The sequence below is a fragment of the Pongo abelii genome, chromosome 16 (assembly GCF_028885655.2).
Source record: "Pongo abelii isolate AG06213 chromosome 16, NHGRI_mPonAbe1-v2.0_pri, whole genome shotgun sequence".
Lineage (NCBI taxonomy): Eukaryota > Metazoa > Chordata > Mammalia > Primates > Hominidae > Pongo > Pongo abelii.
Genome location: NC_072001.2, coordinates 47,584,879 through 47,606,975, shown reverse-complemented (window position 1 = coordinate 47,606,975; position 22,097 = coordinate 47,584,879). Strand labels below are relative to the sequence as shown.

The window sequence follows — 22,097 nt, the reverse complement described above, 5'->3', positions numbered from 1 at the left end:
CTGGGAGTTCACTCATGATTTTGCTCTCGTTTGTCTATTATTGGTGTATAGGAATGCTTGTGATTTTTGCACATTGATTTTGTATCCTGAGACTTTGCTGAAATTGCTTATCAGCTTAAGGAGATTTTGGGCTGAGACTATGGGGTTTTCTAAATATACAATCATGTCATCTGCAAACAGAGACAATTTGACTTCCTCTCTTCCTATTTGAATACCCTTTCTTTCTTTCTTTTGCCTGATTGCCCTGGCCAGAACTTCCAATACTATGTTGAATAGGAGTGGTGAGAGAAGTCATCCTTGTCTTGTGCTGGTTTTCAAAGGGAACGCTTCCAGTTTTTGCCCATTCAGTATGATATTGGCTGTGTGTTTGTCATAAATAGCTCTTATTATTTTGAGATATGTTCCATCAATACCTAGTTTATTGAGAGTTTTTAGCATGAAAGGATGTTGAATTTTGTTGAAGGCCTTTTCTGCATCTATTGAGGTAATCACGTGGTTTTTGTCATCGGTTCTATTTATGTGATGGATTACGTTAATCGATTTGTGTATGTTGAACCAGCCTTGCATCCAAGGGATGAAGCTGACTTGATCATGGTGGATAAGCTTTTTGATGTGCTGCTGGATTTGGTTTGCCAGTATTTTATTGAGGACTTTCACATCAATGTTCATCAGGGATATTGACCTTTGAAATTTTCTTTTTTTGTGTGTCTCTGCCAGGTTTTGGTATCAGGATGATGCTGGCCTCATAAAATTAGTTAGGGAGGATTCCCTCTTTTTCTATTGCTTGGAATAGTTTCAGAAGGAATGGTACCAGCTCCTCGTTGTACCTCTGGTAGAATTCGGCTGTGAGTCCGTCTGGTCCCAGACTTTTTTGATTAGTAGGCTATTAATTACTGCCTCAATTTCAGAACTTGTTATTGGTCTATTCAGGGATTCAACTTCTTCCTGGTTTAGTCTTGGGAGGGTGTATGTGTCCAGGAATTTATCCATTTCTTCTAGATTTTCTAGTTTATTTGCATAGAGGTTTTTATAGTATTCTCTGATGCTAGTTTGTATTTCTGTGGGATCAGTGGTGATATCCCTTTTATCATTTTTTATTGTGTCTATTTTATTCTTCTTTCTTTTCTTCTTTATTAGTATGGCTAGTTGTCTATTTTATTGATCTTTTCAAAAAACCAGCTCCTGGATTCACTGATTTTTTTGAAGGGTTTTTCATGTCTCTATCTCCTTCAGTTCAGCTCTGATCTTAGTTATTTCTTGTCTTCTGCTAGCTTTTGAATTTGTTTGCTCTTGTTTCTCTAGTTCTTTTAATTGTGATGTTAAGGTGTTGATTTTAGATCTTTCTTGCTTTCTCTTGTGGGCATTTAGTTCTATAAATTTCCCTTTAAACACTGCTTTAAATGTGGCCCAGAGATGCTGGTATGTTGTGTCTGTGTTCTCATTGGTTTCAAAGAACTTATTTATTTCTGCCTTAATATCGTTATTTACCCAGTAGTCATTCAGGAGCAGGTTGTTCAGTTTCCATGTAGTTTTGCAGTTTTGAGTGAGTTTCTTAATCCTGAGTTCTAATTTGATTGCACTGTGGTCTGAGAGACTGTTTGTTATGATTTCCGTTCTTTTGCATTTGCTGAAGAGTGTTTTACTTCCAATTATGTGGTCAATTTTAGAACAAGTGTGATGTGGTGCTGAGAAGAATGTATATTCTGTTGATTTGGGGTGGAGAGTTCTGTAGATGTCTATCAGGTCCACTTGGTCCATAGCTGAGTTCAAGTCCTGGATATCCTTGTTAATTTTCTGTCTCGTTGATCTGTCTAATATTGACAGTGGAGTGTTAAAGTCTCCCACTATTATTGTGTGGGAGTCTAAGTCTCTTTGTAGGTCTCTAAGAACTTGCTTTATGAATCTGGGTGCTCCTGTATTGGGTGCATATATATTTAGGATAGTTAGCTCTTCTTGCTGCATTGATCCCTTTACCATTATGTAATGCCCTTCTTTGTCTCTTTTGATCTTTGTTGGTTTAAAGTCTGTTTTATCAGAGACTAGGATTGCAACCCCTGCTTTATTTGCTTTCCATTTCCTTGGTAAATATTCCTCCATCCCTTTATTTTGAACCTATGTGTGTCTTTGCACATGAGATGGGTCTCCTGAATACAGCACACTGATGGGTCTTGACTTTTTTCTTTTTTTTTTGAGACAGAGTCTCGCTCTGTTGCCCAGGCTGGAGTGCAAAGGCACAATCTCAGCTCACTGCAACCTCTGCCTCCTGGGTTCAAGCAATTCTCCTGCCTCAGCCTCCCAAGTAGCTGGGATTACAGGCGTGTGCCACCAGGCCCAGCTAATTTTTTGTATTTTTAGTAGAAATGGGGTTTCACCATGTTGGCCAGGATGGTCTCAATCTCTTGACCTCGTGATCCGCCCGCCTTGGCCTCCCAAAGTGCTGGGATTACAGGCATGAGCCACTGTGCCTGGCAGGGTCTTGACTTTTTATCCAGTTTGCCAGTCTGTGTCTTTTAATTGGGGTATTTAGCCTGTTTACATTTAAGGTTAATGTTGTTATGTGTGAATTTGATCCTGTCATTATGATGCTAGCTGGTTATTTTGCCCGTTAGTTGACACAGTTTCTTCATAGTGTTGATGGTCTTTACAATTTGGTATGTTTTTGCAGTGGCTGGTATCGGTTGTTCCTTTCCATGTTTAGTGCTTCCTTCAGGAGCTCTTGTAAGGCAGGCCTGGTGGTGACAAAAATCTCTCAGCATTTGCTTCTCTGTAAAGGATTTTATTTCTCCTTCACTTATGAAGCTTAGTTTGGCTGGATATGAAATTCTGGGTTGAAAATTCTTTTCTTGAAGAATGTTAAATATTGGTCCCCACTCTCTTCTGGATTGTAGGGTTTCTGCAGAGAGATCCGCTGTTAGTCTGATGGACTTACCTTTCTGGGTAACCCAACCTTGCTCTCTGGCTGCTCTTAACATTTTTTCCTTCATTTCAACCTTGGTGGAACTGATGATTATGTGTCTTGGGGTTGCTCTTCTCGACGAATATCTTTGTGGTGTTCTCCATATTTCCTGAATTTGAATGTTGGCCTGTCTTGCTAGGTTAGGGAAGTTCTCCTGGATAATATCCTGAAGAGTGTTTTCCAGCTTGTTTCCATTCTCCTCGTGACTTTCGGGTACACCAATCAAATGTAGATTTGGTCTTTTCACATAGTCCCATATTTCTCAGAGGCTTTGTTCATTCCTTTTCATTTTTTTTCTCTAATCTTGTCAGCTTGCTTTATTTCATTAAGTTGATCTTCAATCGCCGGTATTCTTTCTTCTGCTTGATCAATTCGGCTATTTATACTTGTGTATGCTTCACAAAGTTCTTGTGCTGTGTTTTTCAGCTCTATCAGGTCATTTATGTTCTCCTCTAAACTGGTTATTCTAGTTAGCAATTCCTCCAACCTTTTTTCAAGCTTCTTAGCTTCCTTGCATTGGGTTAGAACATGCTCCTTTAGCTTGGAGCAGTTTGTTATTACCCACCTTCTGAAGCCTCTTCTGTCAATTCATCAAACTCATTCTCTGTCCACTTTTGTTCCCTTGCTGGCAAGGAGTTGTGATCCTTTGGAGGAGAAGGGATGTTCTGGTTTTTAGAATTTTCAGCCTTTTTATGCTGGTTTTTCCTCATCTTCATGGATTTATCTACCTTTGGTCTTTGATGTTGGTAACCTTTGGATGGGGTTTCTGTGTGGACGTTCTTTTTTTTGATGTTGATGCTATTCCTTTCTGTTTGTTAGTTTGCCTTCTAACAGTCAGGCCCCTCTGCTGCAGGTCTGTTGGAGTTTGCTGGAGGTCCACTCCAGACCCTGTTTTCCTGGGTATCACCAGCGGAGGCTGCAGAACGGCAAAGATTGCTGCTTGTTCCTTCCTCTGGAAGTTTTGTCCCAGAGGGGCACCCACCAGATGCCAGCCAGAGCTCTCCTGTATGAAGTGTCTGTTGACCCCTGCTGGGAGGTGTCTGTCGACCCCTGCTGGGAGGTGTCTTACAGTCAGGAGGCACGGGGGTCAGGGACACACTTGAGGAGGCAGTATGTCCCTTAGCAGAGCTTGAGCACTATGCTGGGAGATCCGCTGTTCTCTTCAGAGTCAGCAGGCAGGAATGCTTAAGTCTGCTGAAGCTGTGCCCACAGACGCCCCTTCTACCAGGTGCTCTGTCTGTCCCAGGGAGATGGGAGTTTTATCTACAAGCCCCTGACTGGGGCTACTGCCTTTCTTTCAGAGATACCCTGCCCAGAGAGGAGGAATCCAGAGAGGGAGTCTGGCTACAGCAGCTTTGCGGAGCTGCAGTGGACTCCACCCAGTTTGAACTTCCTGGTGACTTTGTTTACACTGTGAGGGGAAACCACCTACTCAAGCCTCAGTAATGGCAAACGCCCCTCCCCCCACCAAGCTCAAGTGTCCCAGCTTGACTTCAGACTGCTGTGCTGGCAGCGAGAATTTCAAGCCAGTGCATCTCAGCTTGCTGGGCTCTGTAGGGGTGGGATCCACTGAGCTAGACCATTTGGCTCCCTGGCTTCAGCCCCCTTTCCAGAGGAGTGAATGGTTCTGTCTCACTGGCATTCCAGGCGCCACTGGGATATGAAAAAGAAACTCCTGCAGCTAGCTCAGTGTCTGCCCAAACAGCTGCCCAGTTTTGTGCTTGAAACCCAAGGCCCTAGTGGCATAGGCACCTGAGGGAATCTCCTGTTCTGTGGGTTGTGAAGAGCATGGGAAAAGCGTAGTATCTGGGCCAGAGTGCACCATCCCTCAAGGCACAGTCCCTCACAGTCCCTTGGCTAGGGGAGGGAGTTCCCCAACCCCTTGCACTTCTCAGGTGAGGCAATGCCCCACCCTGCTTTGGCTCACCCTCCATGGGCTGCACCCACTGTCTAACCAGTCCCAGTGAGATGAGCTGGGTACCTTAGCTGGAAATGCAGAAATCACCCACTTTCTGTGTTGATCTCTCTTGGAGCTACAGACCAGAGCTATTCCTATTTGGCCATCTTGCCAGCCACCCTTTTGAGATTTTTTTTATGTTTAAATCTTTGCTCCATCTAGCATTTACTTTGTCATAAATATGTCTTCAATATAGAAGTTTAACTTTCTTTAGTGAAATGTATGTATCTTTTCTTTTATGATTTCTGGCTTAGATATTCTGGTTTGCTTCTTGGAATGAAATTTCCTGGAAAGAGCGTGAGGAGTGAGCTGGAGTAGGACACACCCAGGTGGCTGGCAAGAAACTCCTCTGAAGAAGTCTGTCTCTCAGGGGAAGGTCCATAATTTTTCATTCCAGTTCAGCTCAGTCAACATCTACTAAGAACTTACTCTGTTCCAGAGACTGTGTTAAGTGCCAGGGGCACAGAGATGAGGAACATCTCTGCTTGCAAGTGAGAGTGACAAATTTAGAAACAGAATGACAACACTGTGTGGTAGGTGCAATGAGCAAAAGGCGTAAGGATCAGTGAGCACACATAAGGGTGCCTATCCCAGGCTGGAAGGGAAAAGCCTATCCGAGAAGGCCTCCTGGAGGAGATGAAGCCTGAGCCGAGTTTGTTTTTCCCATTTGAATAACTAGAATATTAGAATAAGACAATTCAATAAAGACAATTCTGAAATCACCTTCCAATTAAAACAACTCTTACTTTGTAACTTCATTTTGCTTATATGACATAATGCACAGCATATTACCTGCTAAGATACACACTTTCAATATCATTGAAAAGACAGAACTGGAACAGAAAGCTGCCTTAATCAACAACAGAATATAGCTCCCAGACCAAGGGCGAGAGGTCTCCAGCATAGGGACAACCTGGTGAACAGCGATTACGAGAGAAGGCTAAAGTGGAACCCTAATTTCTCCATGCAGCTAAAAGCAGTTTACTATTTCTGAAACTCAATCTAGAAGGTAGGGAACTTTAAGATAGGAGACTGGTTGCTTTTTATGACAGTCAGGGTCAGATTGTAAAGGGGCTTATGCTTTATGTAAAGAATGGGACATGAGAAACACTGAGGTGTTGTAAGTTGAGGGGTGTCTGATCTGACAAAAGAACTTGGAAATCATCAGCATGAGATGAGATTGCCCAGGGATATCAGGTTGCAGAGGATTTAACCTTTGCAGATCCTTGATCCCTTTGAGGATGTGATAAAAGCTACAGATGCTTTTTCCAGAAAAATGAACATACTGAAAACCACACCAACATATACACAATTTCAGGGGATCCTCAGATTAAGAATATTTGATATATAGAGGACTGAGAAGTAGCCTGAGGAAGCGGATATTCAAAGGATGAGAACAAGATGAGGGGAGCAGGAAAAGGGCCAAAGAAAAATGACCCAAGAGGTACTGGAAGAGCCAGGAGACAAGTGTTGGGAAGCTGTGGGAGCACAGAGATCCAAGGAGGACGTGATCAGCAGTGTTGAATGCTGTAGAGACGTCAGCTAAGGTCAGGACTGAAACATGTCTTTTGCACTTACAGTTAAGAAATCACAGCCGAGAGAAGTGGCTCACATCTGCAATCGCAGCACTTTGGGAGGCCAAGGTGAGAGGACGACTTGAGCCCAGGAGTTTGAGACCAGGCTGGGCAACAAAGCGAGATGCCATCTCTATAAAAATTTAAAAAATTAGCTGGGTGTGGTGGGTGTATGCTGTAGTCCCAGCTACTTGGAAGGTTGAGGCAGGAGGATCACTTGAGTCCAGAAGTTCAAGTTTGCAGTCAGCTATAATCGTGCCACTGCACTCCAGCCTGGGTGAAAGAGCGAGACCCCATCTCTAAAACTAAAAAGAAAGAAAGAAAAATCATTGGTAATGGTATTGAGAAAAGTCTCTGTGGAGTAACTAGTAATGGTAGCTCCAGATATACTTTTTTAAGCCCGAGAATTATATAGGTGGCATCTAGGTAGAAGTAAGGGTAGGGGACTTGTCTTGACCCTGCATTTGCAGAGAACTAATACGTCAAATAATTGTCAATTGTCCAGAAAAAGTGTTGAAGGGGCTTATGGAGATTATGTCTGTTTGTCCCTGTTGCCACCACTATGATGGAGTCAAAAGCCAGAAAGCAACAGTTGAAGGAATGATGTGAGGAAATGGAGAAGTTTGGTTTGTTGGGTAGGAGAGACCTGAAGGGCAGTTAAAATAAGAAACAAAAACAAGACAGGGATTTGTCTCCAAGAAGTGGACACATCCTGATATTTCTATCCTATACACTAAGAAAAAGAAAGAGGGGAAAACAGAGAGGCTCAAGACACAGAGAGAAGTGGCTGAAGGGCCAAGCATCCAGGAAGAGAGTCTGGACTTGAAGAGGAGGAGGGCCCCCCACCTGGAAGTGCAAGGTGAGGAGGCCTGTGGCTGTGTGTAATTTCCTCCAAGTATGAATTGAAGTGGATCAGCCCCAATGGCCTCTATTTTCCCCATAACATAAGAGGTGACGTTGACTGCTGAGAGTAGAAACGGGAGTTGTATGGAAGACTAGAGGAGGACAATGCCTATTTTTTAGAATCACTGATGAGGGATGGATGAGAAAGGAAGCTAAACAAGGACAAATTAAAGAACAGCTCAGCAGGCTGGTGATGAAGCAGTGTCAGTCACGGTCCTGACAAGAAGTAGATGGCACATTCAAGTGGTGTAACTGAGGAGCATGTCCGGAAGAGAATATTCACCAAGGTGTGAACAGGGTGAAGGGAAACTCATAAAGGCCAGTGAAGCACCCTGGAACTAGCAAGAGTGAGGAGCCTATCACACCCCTAGACCTCAGGGGCAAGAGGAGGGAGCAGATCCCAGATCCAGAGGGAATTGGTGTAATTTAGGAGAGGGCTGCCACACTGGAACTCATACAGCACAGATGCTGACATTATCTGAAGCCAGGCAGCCTTCTCTGTCTCCAGGTTCTGGTGACTGCTCCATCCTCTTGTCCCCGTCCTAGGGGTTTCTGCTATTACTTGTGATTTCACTATACTCTTTCTATACTTTTATAAATATCTCTTTATTAGATTATCCAGTTTGAGTACACCATCTATTTCCTGAAGGAAACCTGACATACATGGTTCTTTAAAAAGACTAATAAAATAGACAAACTCTAGAAAGAAGAACAAAGGAGGAGATGAATAATGTTAGGAATAAAAAGGGAGACAAAGGGCCAGACGCAGTGGCTCACGCCTGTAATCCTAGCACGCTGGAGGCCGAGGCAGGTGGATCACTTGAAGCCAGGAGTTCGAGACCAGCCTGGCCAACATGGCGAAAGCCCATCTCTACTAAAAAAAAAAAAGAAGAAAAAAAAATTGGCCAGGCACGGTGGCTTACACCTGTAATCCCAGCACTTTGGGAGGCCGAGGTAAGTGGATTAGCTGAGGTCAGGAGTTCAAGACCAGACTGGCCAACATGGTGAAACCCCGTCTATACTAAAAATACAAAAAGTAGCCAGGCATAGTGGCACACCCCTGTAATCCCAGCTACTCGGGAGGCTGAGGCAGGAGAATTGTTTGATCCCAGGAGGCAGAGGTTGCAGTGAGCCGAGATGGTGCCACTGCACTCCAGCCTGGCCGACAGAGCGAGACTCTGTCTCAAAAAAAAAAAAAAAAAAATTGGCCAGGCATGGTGGTGTGCACCTGTATTCTCAGCTACTCTGGAGGCTGAGGCAGGAGAATCACTTGAACACAGGAGGTGGAGATTGCAGTGAGTTGAGATCGTGCCAATGCACTCCAGCCTGAGTGACAGGCAAGACTCTGTCTCAAAATAAATAAGTAAATAAAAGGGGGCAGGAGAGACAAAGTACAGTTATAGCATGGATTTGTAAATACTCTTATACTATGAACAACTTTATGCCAACAAATTTGAAAATTTATAAGAAATGGACAAATTCCTAGAAGATATATAACTTAAAACTCAAGAAGAAATTGAAAGCCAGACTAGATCTACTGTTATTAAAGAACCTGAAACAATGGATAAAAAATCTCCTCATAAAAGAGTGTTTTGTGTAGCAAATGTAAATATTTCTAATGTCATCTTTTTCTTTAAGAAAAAATTTTTAATAGAGATGGGGTCTCACTGTGTTGTCCAGGCTTGTCTTGAACTCATGGGCTCAAGCTATCCTCCTGCCTCAGCTTCCCAAAGTGCTGGGATTACAGGTATGAGCCACTCTAATGTCTTTTTAAAATCTGATCCAACAATCCTGTGTACCTGTGTGTACTTCTTATTCTAGAAGAAGCTCTAACAGGCTGTGGGAAGCATCTGCTTTATTCACTGTTTACCCCAAGCCTAACATAGGCTTAGCTTAAACTTAACATAATTAAATGATGGCAGGAAAGTTAGAACATCTAGGGGATCAGTAGACATATGAGACTTCAGATAAGGGTAGGGAACCTTCATAAAAAACAGTAGGTCCCAAATGAAACTCCAAACAGCCAGGGCAGGGCTGTGATCTTTAAGACTGAGCCCTAGTCCACCTGCTTTGGTACTAGTCAGTACCAGAAGTCCCTTCAGAATGAATATTTTCATGCAACAAGTTTCTCCTTAAGATCTAGTCTCTACAACAACCTAATGAATCACCTCTGGAACACTGAAATTCACCATGTGGTCCTTTTGTTAATAGTGCCAAAGTACGTTATTAGGAAGTTCCTGAGAGAAACAGCTGAATAACATTACCAAAAAGGCCAGAACCCAGCTGGGTGTGGTGGCTTGTGCTTGTAATCCCAGCCCTTTGGGAGGACAAGGCAGGTGGATTACTTGAGGTCAGGAGTTTGAGACAAGCCTGGCCAACATGGCGAAACCCTGTTTCTACTGAAATAAATATATATATATACAAAAATTAGCTGGGCATGGTGGTGGCCGCCTGTAATCCCAGCTACTCGGGAGGCTGAGGCAGGAGAATCTCTTGAACCCGGGAGGTGGAGGCTGCAGTGGGCCAAGATCATGCCACTACACTCCAGCCTGGGTGACAGAGTGAGATGCTATCTCAAGATATATGAGAAGTTTTTCAGTAACTTTCAAGCAACTTATATTTGTTCCCCCACCCATATCGTTATGACCTGCAGTAAAACTTCTGAAACAAATATTTTCCTTTAAAGGCACCAAGAATCATGGTCTTATCACCATGACAAGAGGGTCCTAACTTTTATTTTTGATGTAGGGAAATTAACTTAGTTTTTATTTTTATTCAGAAGTTCTACAAAGTCATGTGGTTTTCAGCTGATCACAGGATGTCGGCACAGAACCCAGGGTTGCTTGAGGGTTAGATGAGACTTGGGAGGGTGTTGGGTTTTGCCTACCAGGAGCAGGTATGCTTTTGTTTTTGTTGTTGTTGATTTGTTTTTACTCCTGAGCTTCTGGACCAGTTTGCCATTAGAGCAGCCAAGAAGATGTAAGACTGTGTATCTCATGCAAAAGTGTTTTTATCATGAAGATCTGACTTCCAAATTCACAGGGGTCTCTCATCAGTCAGAGCTGAGTAGCTGACTTAAGCTCACATGACCCGGTGAAGGGCAAGCATCATCAGGTGGACTTGAGGGCTTCAAGTACGCTGCCCTGAAGCACCAGGAACCTGGTTGCTAGGCATCCTCCCCAGAATCTACCCAGGACTTTCCTATCCAATTTTGTTGAAGCAAAACCTAGGGATTAAATGAAATGCAACCTCACAAAGTACCAATGAAGGGTGTGGAAAACAGGGATCCTCTTTTTAAATATCTGCCCCCAAATATCAATCCCAATAAACTATACTAAAAGCCATGGATGGCTAAAAATGCAGTGTATGTCTTTTCTCTGTTCAAGCATTTTTTTAATCATTAAACTATGTTCTCATATTTCCATCAGGCCCCAGTGGATGGAGGATGCTGGCCCTTTAATGGGTGAGCAGGGGAGGAGCTGGGACTTTTAAAGCCAGGAGCGGCAAACAGGTCCTGGCCCAGGCTGCTATGAATAACTTAAACAGAAAGGACAGCAACAGTCAGGTGGTGGGTGTCGGCAGCAATGCATCACCACACTCGGACGGTGACTGGTGATGTCCGTTGGGAAGTACTTCTCTTCCTGCTCCTAGCCTGTGCCTCATTTCTGTCCCTTTGTGGGACAGCTCCCTAGAGCTGAGCTGGGAGGGTGGGGGTTTATGGCAGTCTGAGACCCCAGGGTCTCTCTCCTCAGGACTATGGCCAAGAATTCTCTAACCATCTTGCTGGGAGGATTCCATGGCTGTTTTAGGGTGCCATGTCATCCTTACTGACTGAGGATGGTGCCTCTTGGCCTCTTTCTTGTCTCAGGTTTACCTTCCAGAGGCTGGCAATGCTGTTTCACTGGAGGACACAGCTAAGAAGGAAGTCCACCAGCCTGCCAAGATGAAATGCCTTGAAGGTATCAACAAGTGGGCCGTGATGTTATATAAAATGCCCCAGCATGCAGAGCTTGCTGGTCTGTTTCACATACGGGCTTGGATGTCCAGAGTCACTGGAAGTTATTCCAAATTCTTCCGTTTGCTAATTATATTATAATGGGTGACTGAAAGGTCACTCTTCTGGGCTTTATTTTTCTCACTATCCTAGTAAAATTATCAACAACAACCCAGGACAGCCTCATATGACTGTTAAATGAACATATGCACGTAAAGTATATGGCACACAGTAGGGTTAAATTGCAGTGAGTCAGGGCAGCTGGAACTTGTTCAAAGAGGCAACAGAAGGGCGTTGGGTGGGGCAGAGCAGATGGAAAAGGCTGTGCTAGAACTTAATGAAGGAATTGAAGAGGGGATGTGAAAGTGAAGGTGTTTGGTATCTGCCAGGTTCCTTTTGTTTGCTTTTTAAATTTTTTACTTAGAGACAGGGTCTCACTGTGTTGCCCAGGCTGATCTCAAACTCCTGGGCCCACATGATCTTCCCGCCTTGGCCTCCCAAGTAAGTGGGACTACAAGCACGAGCCACCACACCTGGCTCAGGTTCCATTTGACTTACTGGGGGATGGCTCGGGTCACCTTGGGAGAAGGGAGGCCGAGTTAAACCCACAGAACAGGACGCGTTATGTTCAAAGGTGGTGCTGGAGATGGCTTATGAACAGAAGTGCTATTGAGTAGCAGCCTCTCTAGACAAGACTCACAGCTGAGCCCCCATCTTACCTTCTCCTCTGGCCCACACTTAAACCAAGGGCCAGGTAAGACCTGTGGCCCCTTGGCTCCTGAGGAGGAGCTGGTGTCTGCCTGCCAATTGGAAAAAGAAGAAGAGAATGAAGGGGAGGAGGAGGAAGAGGAAGAGGAGGAGGACGGAGAGGATCTGGACCCAGATCTGGACCCAGACCTAGAGGAGGAACAGAATGATCTTGGGGATCCAGCTGTACTTGGTGCTGTCCACAACACCCAGGTACCATGGCAGGAGGGAATGGGAGAGGGTTGTCCTGAACTGTCTGTGGCTCACAGGCTGTCACTAAACATTCCTCTTCTCTTTTCTACCCTTTTCTAAGACAAGTTCTGGATTAACACTTTCTTTTTAAGCCTTGAACCTGAGTTAGGGACTCTCTCCTTCCCTCTTTCTCCTGTCTCCCACTTCGTTTCTGATGCTGTTCTCGCCTTAAAACCAGGTCCTAGCAGAGCTGTGCATCGCCCACAGGCGGTGGCCCTGCTACTAGCATTAAAGGTGAGTCACATTTGCCTGATCCTGGGCCCCTCTGTCTCAGTAGTCCATTCCTGGTATTTATTCCCTTGGATCCCATAACTAGTGGAGAAGGACAAGGACTCCTATGTAGATATGAGGTGACTCAGAACTTCCTTCAACCTACTACTAAGGTACAGTAGTCCATTGTTTCACTTTCTGCCATTTCAGTTACCCTTGGTCAACTATAGTCTGAAAATAGGCGAGTATAGTACAATAAGGTATTTTAAGAGAGACTACATTCACATAACTTTTATTACAGTATATTGTTATAACTGTTCTATTTTTATTGTTCATTTCTTATTGTGTCTAATTCATAAATTAAACTAGCCAGTTGCAGTGGCTTTTGTCTGTAATCCCAGCACTTTGGGAGGATTGCTTGAGGCCAGGAATTCCACACCAGCCTGGGCAACAAAGCAAGACCCTGTCGCTACAAAAAAAAGAGAAAAAAAATTTCAAAAATTAGCCAGATATGGTAGCATGTGCCTGTAGTCTCAGCTACTTAGAAGTCTGAGGCAGGAGGATGGCCTGAGCTCCGGAGTTTGAGCCTGCAGTTAGCTATGATGGTGCGACTGCACTCCAGCCTGGGTGACAGAGCAAGATCCTGACTCTAAAAAAAAAATTTTTTTAATATATATATAAACTATCATAGGCATGTATATATAAGAAAAAAGCACTATACACAGGGTTTAGTACTATCCAGTTCTAGGCATCCCTTGGGGGTCTTGGAACATATGTCTCATGAATAAATGAGGACCACTGCACTAGTCTTATTTCTCCCAGGAGAGGGAGAGGGATCCTGGCCCAGTTGACTTTGAATCTGAGGGAGGGCCAAGCTGCCACTGCCCTGGATGTTGGAATACCTGGTCGTGCTGCTTCCTCCCACCCCCTCAAAAACACAGGTGAATGCAGAAGACACTACAGAGGCCCATTCGAGCCTGGTTTTTCCTCCCTCCTGTTCCAGAGAGCTCTGCTTAGCTCCCCTGGAGTCAAGGCCCCTGGTGTGCTGGGAATGTCACTTGCCTCCTTGCACTTTCTGTGGCAGGTGAGTCTGCTGCAGTCTCCATACTGTGGGTAGTGAGGATTCCATCCATTATGTTCAGTCTACCCCCAACCCTGGTCTGGAGTTAAGGCACCCAAAGTGAGGTATGGGTATGGGAGGTGGGAGTTGTCCCATCATAGAGGAGCTTGATAAATGACAGAGGTGGTGTGCCCAACCAGGGGCATGGATAGACACCTTAATATGTGGTACTGGGACAACTGGCCATTTGTATGAACAAGGACAAACTAGATCCCTACTCCTGCCTTAGGCAATCTTTCAGCAGATGGCCAGCCCAACTTAGCTGGAAAGCGCACCTGCCCTGCAATTAACTGTGTAATGGGAACATGGCCTGGGGTAGAGGAATTCAAGAACCAGGATATCCTGCAGGGAGAACTAGAAGGAATTAGAGCTCTGAGGAGGGCTTTGAGTGAGTCAGAAAACACAGATGAGTACTGCCCCAGTGGCTGAAGACAGCCCAACAGAAGACTATTATAGAGAGGAGAGTGAGAGGTGTTGACTTTCCAAATGGTAGGAAAAGCACATGACCCCGCATTGTCAGGGAATGAAGAGCTGCTTCCTAGTCAAGCCCTGTTGAAACAAGGGCAGGAACCATAGTCTGGTGCCCCCAAAGCTGCCTTGAGGGACTCACAAGAAGGCACAATGTTGGGTGAAGTTCTTGAGGGGAAAAGGTAGGAAAGGAACTGAGCCCTCACAACAAGAGCAGCATTCTTTTGGTGGAGATGGCGTTCTCCCAGACCTCTTAATTCCTCTCTCAGACCTTGGACTACCTGTCGCCCATCCCTTTCTGGCCTACATTTCCCAGCACCAGCTCTCCAGCACGGCACTTTGGACCTCGGCTGCCCTCACCAGACCCAACTCTCTTCTGCAGCCTGCTGACCTCGTGGCCCCCTAGGTTCAGGTACTGGTTTGAGGTTCTCCCCAGAGGTCTCAGGAGGTGCTGGCTGAGGGGTGGGGACCATGCCTACCAGCTGCCACAGGAAAACACAGAAATCTATTAAGAGAAGTCTGAGGTATAGTCTAATTCCTTCTCCCTCACAAATGTAGCCCCAGAGAGATTAAAAATTTATTTAAAGCCGGGTGCTGTGGCTCACATCTGTAATCCCAGCACTCTGGGAGGCTGAGGTGGGAGGATCACTTGAGGCCAGGAGTTCGAGACCAGCCTGGCCAACATGGTGAAACTGTGTCTCCACTAAATATACAAAAATTAGCTAGGCGTGGTGGCGAGCACCTGTAATCCCAGCTACTTGGGAGGCTGAGGCAGGAAAATCACTTGAACCCAGGAGCCAGAGGTTGCAGTGAGCTGAGACCATGCCAGTGCACTCCAGCCTGGATGACAGAAGGAGACTGTCTCAAAAATTAAAAATAAAAATTTATTTGCGATCAGGTAGTATGATGGAACTGAGACTACTATTCAGAACTCCTGATGACCAGGCCAAAACGTTTTCTACTGTTCAAAGATTTCCTGCAGCCAAATTGCAGGAAAATAGATGTTGGAGGAGCTTGGGAACCCTGTGGGTCTAGGACTATGATGTGCCATGTGGCTGACTTTGGGAAAGTACCTAAACAGATAAGGTTCCTTAGGTGTCCATCTGAGTTGACCTGGGCTGAATGAATGGAGGGGGTGGAGAACTGAGAGCTTCCTTCCACCCAGCTCGTTACTTCTTGTCTTCCCAGTCATCTGACCCAGCTCCACCCTCGGCACCAACGAATCTTGCAGCAGCAGCATAGTCAAACACCAAGGTAAAGCCCAGACCAGGAGCAGAGTTGAGGGGAGCCCATCTGCATGCCGGGTCTCCACTTGTGACCAGTTGTCTCCCTCAAAGCTCCCATGTGGTGGTTAAAACTCTCATACTGTTGCCCACCTCTGTGCTTGCTCCATCCTTCCCAGAGAGCCCCACTTCCTGCTCACCACACTCCTTAGGAAGTGGCAGTGGTGGGTAAGTCTAAAGGGTTGTTCCTCCTGGCTTAAAGTCCCCCAGCCAAGAAGCCTTGGTCTCAGCAGCCAGACCCCTATGCTAACCTCATGACCAGAAAAGAGAAGGACTGGGTGATAAAAGTGCAGATGGTGCAGCTGCAGAGTGCAAAACCCCGCCTGGATGACTACTACTACCAGGTGAGCCCCGCAGTACTCAGCCCAGCCTCTGACCTTGGGTCAAATGGGCCTGGACTCCCGGGCCCTCTCTGATCCTCTCTTCGGCTCACAGAGGTCATGTCTGTTCAGGTGGGAGAGAGAATCACTACAGGATGGGGGCCATATTTCTAAAATTGACATCCCAAACTCATTTCTCTCTATCTTCCTACATTTCAGCCAACTAAGATTATTTCCAGTTCCCCAAACACACTTGGGTTTTGTCTCTACTCTTTGCTAAGAATTTTCCCTGTTCACCCAGGAAATACGGATTTTCCCACCTTTGTATGCTGAGAAATGTCTTGTTATATTCATCTACTTTCACTTTTTAGATCTAAAGCACAGGGATGTTACAAATAGTGGGATTCAGTTTGTTTAACTGAACGAACGACAGCAGACGTTTTTACTCATTTTCCCCTGCTTCCTTCTGCCTTTATTTATGGGGCAAGTCTTTGTCCACAAGTTTTTGGGTTGTCTAGACTGTTTTCTTTCTTTCTTTCTTTCTTTTTTTTTTTTTTTTTTTTGAGACAGTCTCCCTCTGTCATCCAGGCTGAAGTGCAGTGGCACTGTCTCAGCTCACTGCCACCTCCACCTCCAGGGTTCAGGTGATTCTCCTGCCTCAGCCTCCCAAGTAGCTGGGATCACAGGCATGCACCACCATACACAGCTAATGTTTGTATTTTTAGTAGAGACGGGGTTTCACCATGTTGGCTAGGCTGGTCTTGAACTTCTGACCTCAAGTGATCCGCCCGCCTCAGCCTCCCAAAGTGCTGAGATTACAGGCGTGAGCAACCGCGCCCGGCTGGCTGTTTCACTTTCACCTCAACATCTGGGAGCCTCCCATCCAGTGCCCCATCCCTATTCCCTTCTCATTTACATTAGGTATTTTTCCTTTCTTTCCACCAAGCTTCAAAAGCCCTCCTTTTTCTGCAAGGGTCACTGAAAGTGAAATAGTTTTGTATTCTTGCCTTTTTGGCATTGCTTCTAAACAACAGAGCCTTTTTCAAATCCTCGTTTGGCTTGTCAGTGGATTTTAGTTTAGGATTTCTCAACTTTAAGAAAATGTCAGAGCTGCTGAGCAAATCCACAGAAGTATAAAACTGGCCTAGAGGGCAACTGACAAACACATCCCTATAGCTAGTTCTGTGCTTAAACCTCTGGATGGCCTTCATATCATCAGATAACTGATTTTTAGAAAGCACAGGTGAGGTCACAAGATTAAATGGGGAAGTGGGGAGGACAGGTGGTATGGAGTATGTGGGTACTAGGGCATGAGGAATGCAGGAAGGTTACAGACGCTGGAACAGGTTTGCTCACTGGCTCTCCACTTTGCTCTCTGCCCTTTCATCAGACTTGGTGGTGGTACCTAGTCTTTAAGTATTTGGTATGTGAATTCCAAGATGGGTGACGTGGGGCCCAGGGTGCTTAAGACACTTTAGAATAACTGCAAGGAGGGCCTAAGGTACCAGCATCATTTCTGGAATGATTGTTATAGGAAAGAGTGTTAAGAGGCCGTGCTTGTCTGGGCACAGTGGCTCACCTGTAATCCCAGCACTTCGGGAGGCCAAGGAGGGCTGATTGCGTGAGTCCAGGAGTTCAAGATCAGCCTGGGCAACATGGTGAAATCCCACCTCTATAAAAAATACAAAAATTAGCTGGGCATGGTAGCACGTGCCTGTGGCCCCAGCTACTGAGGAGGCTGAAGTGGGAGGATCACTTGAGCCAGGGAGGTTGCAGTGAGCCAGAGATTGCGCCACTGCACTCCAGCTGGGTGACAGAGGGAGACCCTGTCTCAAACAAAACTTATAACACACACACACAAAAAAAGTAAAGAGGCTGCACTTGAGAAACTTAATTCTAAATTCAAAAGATGAATATATGGTGTTTTGTTTTGTTTTTTTTTCCTATTCCATTCATTCTCAGGAATATTACCAGAAGCTAGAGAAGCAGGCAGACGAAGAGCTACTTGGACGAAGAAACCGGGTTGAGTCCCTCAAGCTGGTAACGCCTTACATTCAGAAGGCAGAGGCTTACGAGTCCGGTAGGGTCAGGGCTGACCTGCTGACTTGGGCTGGGCATCTGGGTGGACAGAGTGTAGGAGGGGGAGGGAAATGTGCCTCTCTTCTCATGCAGTGGTCCGAATCGAGGGTTCCCTGGGCCAGGTAGCTATGTCGACATGCTTCAGCCCTCGCCGAGCTATTGATGCAGTACCCCATGGAACTCAAGAGCAGGTGGGAGCACTATCTTCCCAGACATTTTTCTCTCCCCTTTGGAAGAAGGGTCTAGAACCCTCTTGTGTTTGAGTTAAGACTGTGACCTAAGAGGGAGGAAGAAGTATGATCAGACTTTGTTTCTAGCCTTTCCAGCTCAATCTCTAGCTAGTCAGGGGCCCGGGCTAGGGCTGTGGCAGTGGCAGTGTAGCTGATAGCTGGCGACTCTCTTCTCCTAGGATATAGAAGCTGCAAGCAGTCAGAGGCTTCGGGTATTATACCGGATTGAGAAGGTGAGATATCAGTTCCTTAGGGACGAATTCTGAACCTACCTTTGAGAATGAGATATTACCCAAATTTACCTCTTTTTCTACCCTCAAATTCCCAGATGTTCCTTCAGTTACTAGAAATAGAGGAGGGCTGGAAGTATAGGCCTCCACAGCCCTGCTTTTCTGAGCAGCAAAGCAACCAGGTTGAGAAGCTCTTCCAGACCTTAAAGACCCAGGAGCAGAACAACCTGGAGTGAGTGTGGGAGGGTTCCACCTCAGCCCAGGAAGGGAAGGAGCAGCAAAGACACTGGTCTTGCTTCTGCCTCTCCTTTCTGGCATGTAGCCCTCTCTTCTATGCAGAGCTCTGAAAATGTTCTCCTCTCTCCCTTGCAGAGAGACAGCAGATGGCTTCCTGCAGGTGCTCTCTGTGAGGAAAGGGAAGGCCCTGGTGGCCCGGCTGCTCCCCTTCCTGCCCCAGGATCAGGCTGTTACCATTCTTTTGGCTATCACCCACCATCTGCCCCTCCTGGTCCGGAGGGATGTGGCTGATCAGGTACTGTGGCACTGAGTGGAGAAGAGGATGGTCTCCTGAATAGGTTAGGGGTCGTTCCTCCCCTCCCGTCCCCACATGCCCCAGAGATGCCAGAGAAGGTGCTGGGCACAGCGAGGGATGCTGGCCTTGTCACCCTCAGGCAAGGAAGTTACAGAACTATTATAGGAACAGTGGATCATCTTCAGGTATGATGAACAAAAAGCAACAGGTGTATGGTTGCACAGGTGTCAGTGTGCTGAGGAGGTCTGAGTAAAAGATTAGGATGCCCTGATAAATGTTGAGCCCCTATCTACTTTTCTTAGAGAAGGCTTCCTAGGACAAGTAGGTACTGAAGGTGTCAGTGTTGGGGACGGAGAGTCATAGTGGTGATAAGCCTGGTAAGTAACCTCACCAGGACGTGCTAAAGACAGGTCAGCGAGGGAAGGGACTGTGGAAGCAAGGTAAGGGGAGGTGAAGTTGTAGTGGAATTTGGGAGGTGCTTACTGATCTTCTTGCAGGCCCTACAAATGTTATTCAAACCTCTGGGCAAATGTATCAGTCACTTGACCCTCCACGAACTCCTCCAAGGGCTTCAGGGATTAATGCTGTTGCCACCTGGCTCCTCAGAGCGGCCAGTCACCGTGGTGCTTCAGAATCAGGTAACATGTCTAGGAGGCTTTTTTCCATAGATGGCTTTCAGGTTGGTATCACTGATAAGGGGTAAGTTGGGGGACAGTCTCATCTCTCCACAAATTTTATCCTCTGCAGTGCTTCTCTATTTCTAGTAAGCACACGATCACCTGGCAAGCTTATTAAACCCAGCTCCTTGGTCCCACTCAGTTATTCAGTGGGTCTGGGGTGGGGGCCATGCACCTGCTCTGCTTTTCTAATAAGCTCCCTGATTGCTGCTGATGTGAGTCTCTAGAGCAGGTCTCCAAACTCTTGTATACCCCTTTCAGTAAAAAAAAATATTCTAAACCACACTACCCATGTGTTTATAAATCAAATACATGTAACACTAGTAATAATAGGTACATAATAAATATTTTATTTTTTTATTTTTTAGATAGTCTTGCTCTGTCACCCGGGCTGGAGTACAGTGGCACGATCTTGGCTCACTGCAACCTCCACCTCCTGGGTTCAAGTGATTCTCCTGCCTCAGCCTTCCAAGTAGCTGGGATTACAAGTGTGTGCTACCACACCCAGCTAATTTTTGTATTTTTAGTAGAGACATGGTTTCACCATGTTGGCCAGGCTGGTCTTGAACTCCTAACTTTAAGTGATTCGTCTGCCTCGGCCTCCCAAAGTGCTGGAATTACAGGCATGAGCTACTGTGCCCAGCCAATAGGTATATAATAAAAGATAGAAAATTTTAAAGAATGAGACTCTAGATGTGAAAATTTTGATGCTCTCTTCTAATATCCCAGTGGGTTATCTCATGTATGCCACACTGAAGGTCTTTGCTTAAAGAAGTGCCTCTTAAAGTAGGGTCCACAGACTACCTGCCTCAGATTCCTGGATGCATTCCCGATCTCCTACTCCTAGGAGTTAAGCCTAGAAGTATGCATTTAATCAGCTCTCCAAGAGTGTCTTTTGGAAAAGTTCAGAGCATTGATTCCTATGGAAAGGTTAGAGAGTTCTTTGGCTCACCAGTGTAAAACCTGACAGCACTTGTGGATATTTTGAGCTCTATCTCTAAATGTGAACCTATCCTTTAGTTGGGAAGATAAGAGTCAGGAAAGCACCAAATGCCGGGTGTGAACTCATTTTGCCCTGGAATATATGTATGTCCCTTGCAGTTTGGAATATCTTTGCTCTATGCCCTGCTGAGCCATGGGGAGCAGCTGGTATCACTGCATTCTTCCCTGGAGGAACCCAACAGTGACCGTACAGCTTGGTAAGATCATAAAGGCCTTGTAACTACTATCTAGTACCCTCGGGATGTGCAGACTGAGCCAGATGAAGTATTTCCTGAGGCATTTTCAAGTACTGAGGAGGTTGGATAGAGAAAGAAGTAGCAGTGTTGTAGCTGTTCTGCTTTTTTTCTATAGTGCCCTAGAGTTTTAGTTTCTTCTAGGAGGCAGTATAACATAGTACCTAAGGGGACAAGCTTTAGAGTTTAAAAAGACCTATGTTTGAATTCTGGCTGTATCACTTACTAGCGATATAACTTTAGAGCAAGTTCTTTCACTTCTCACTTCTCTTAGTTTCTTTATCTACAAACTAGGGATGATGGTATTAACCCCTCATAGTTCTTAAGATTAAATAGGAAGGGAAATGTGTAAAGCACTAAGCATTGCTTGGCATGTACCAAACATTCAAACGTTACCTCTGAATTGCTACCTGGGGGTGGGGGACAATGGTAGTAGTAATGGAAAGATAATAAGAAACCTTGGCCCTGAGTCTGTTTCTTAAGCAATTCTATTTGCTTATATTTATATTTATGCTCTCTAGGACAGACATGGTGGTTCTGATTGCCTGGGAGATAGCCCAAATGCCTACAGCCTCTCTGGCAGAACCCCTAGCTTTCCCCAGCAACCTACTTCCCCTGTTCTGTCACCACGTGGACAAACAATTGGTTCAGCAGCTGGAGGCCAGGATGGAGTAAGTAATGGCAGAAACAAGGTCAAAGCCCCTTGTTCAAGCCCAATCTATGTTCTGTTACTTGCTTCACTACTTCCTTCTTCTAAATTATGAGCATGAAGGATCATGTGTTTTTAGAAGTGGTTCTACACACTGACATTTACTGAGTAACCAGTCTTGACTAAGTCTTCAGCCAACCTTTTATTCCAGGTGCTTTGGTCATTTATAGTGCTAAGCTATTTGAGGGCAAGAATTAATTTAAGAACCTGAATTATTCATTCAAGAAATACTTGAGGGACAACTATTCTAGGATATAAGCATGAATAACATGGTCATCTCTGTCCTCAGAATTACTGCTAGAAAGAGTCAGATACTAATTAAATCATATAAATGCTTGCAAAGTAGAATTGTGCTTGCAGTTAACATCTGTTCTCTTTATAGGTTTGCCTGGATCTACTGATCTGTTTGTTCTGGAATACGTGTATGTGGGAAGTTGAATCATCAGACACTAGCTATATAGACTATGTTTACAGGGATCCAGAGAGTCTGAAGACATTTCTTATGCCTTTATATATTGGAGAACCCTTCCCCATTTTCATATCCTTTCTTCAAAAATCTAAATGATGTGCCTAAAAATAAGACACGGCATATAAGGTATAATTAAAGAGATAATAGAATGA

At 45.2% G+C, this 22,097-nt stretch overlaps 1 protein-coding gene across 5 annotated transcripts in view; it reads left to right on the top strand.

The window, feature by feature from the left end:
• The window catches only part of PATL2 (PAT1 homolog 2), a 45,531-nt gene extending 23,434 nt beyond the window's left edge, over nucleotides 1–22,097 (top strand). For 2 of the 5 annotated variants that reach the window (XM_054532746.2, XM_063716639.1), the window contains 18 exons: nucleotides 6,494–6,556; nucleotides 7,226–7,346; nucleotides 10,819–10,853; nucleotides 11,259–11,349; nucleotides 12,133–12,344; nucleotides 13,597–13,677; nucleotides 14,451–14,593; nucleotides 15,370–15,435; nucleotides 15,667–15,808; nucleotides 17,747–17,864; nucleotides 17,957–18,054; nucleotides 18,273–18,326; nucleotides 18,422–18,555; nucleotides 18,696–18,855; nucleotides 19,353–19,493; nucleotides 20,634–20,731; nucleotides 21,289–21,438; nucleotides 21,859–22,097. In XM_054532746.2, coding sequence (XP_054388721.1) covers nucleotides 11,334–11,349; nucleotides 12,133–12,344; nucleotides 13,597–13,677; nucleotides 14,451–14,593; nucleotides 15,370–15,435; nucleotides 15,667–15,808; nucleotides 17,747–17,864; nucleotides 17,957–18,054; nucleotides 18,273–18,326; nucleotides 18,422–18,555; nucleotides 18,696–18,855; nucleotides 19,353–19,493; nucleotides 20,634–20,731; nucleotides 21,289–21,438; nucleotides 21,859–21,877 — 1,632 coding nt within the window. In that variant the 5' untranslated portion in view covers nucleotides 6,494–6,556; nucleotides 7,226–7,346; nucleotides 10,819–10,853; nucleotides 11,259–11,333 and the 3' untranslated portion in view covers nucleotides 21,878–22,097. Of the gene's footprint in view, nucleotides 1–6,493; nucleotides 6,557–7,225; nucleotides 7,347–9,794; nucleotides 10,854–11,258; nucleotides 11,350–12,132; nucleotides 12,345–13,596; nucleotides 13,678–14,450; nucleotides 14,594–15,369; nucleotides 15,436–15,666; nucleotides 15,809–17,746; nucleotides 17,865–17,956; nucleotides 18,055–18,272; nucleotides 18,327–18,421; nucleotides 18,556–18,695; nucleotides 18,856–19,352; nucleotides 19,494–20,633; nucleotides 20,732–21,288; nucleotides 21,439–21,858 lie in introns of those variants that run through there. The other 3 variants (XM_054532748.2, XM_054532750.1, XM_054532745.2) reach the window with 3 other exon arrangements.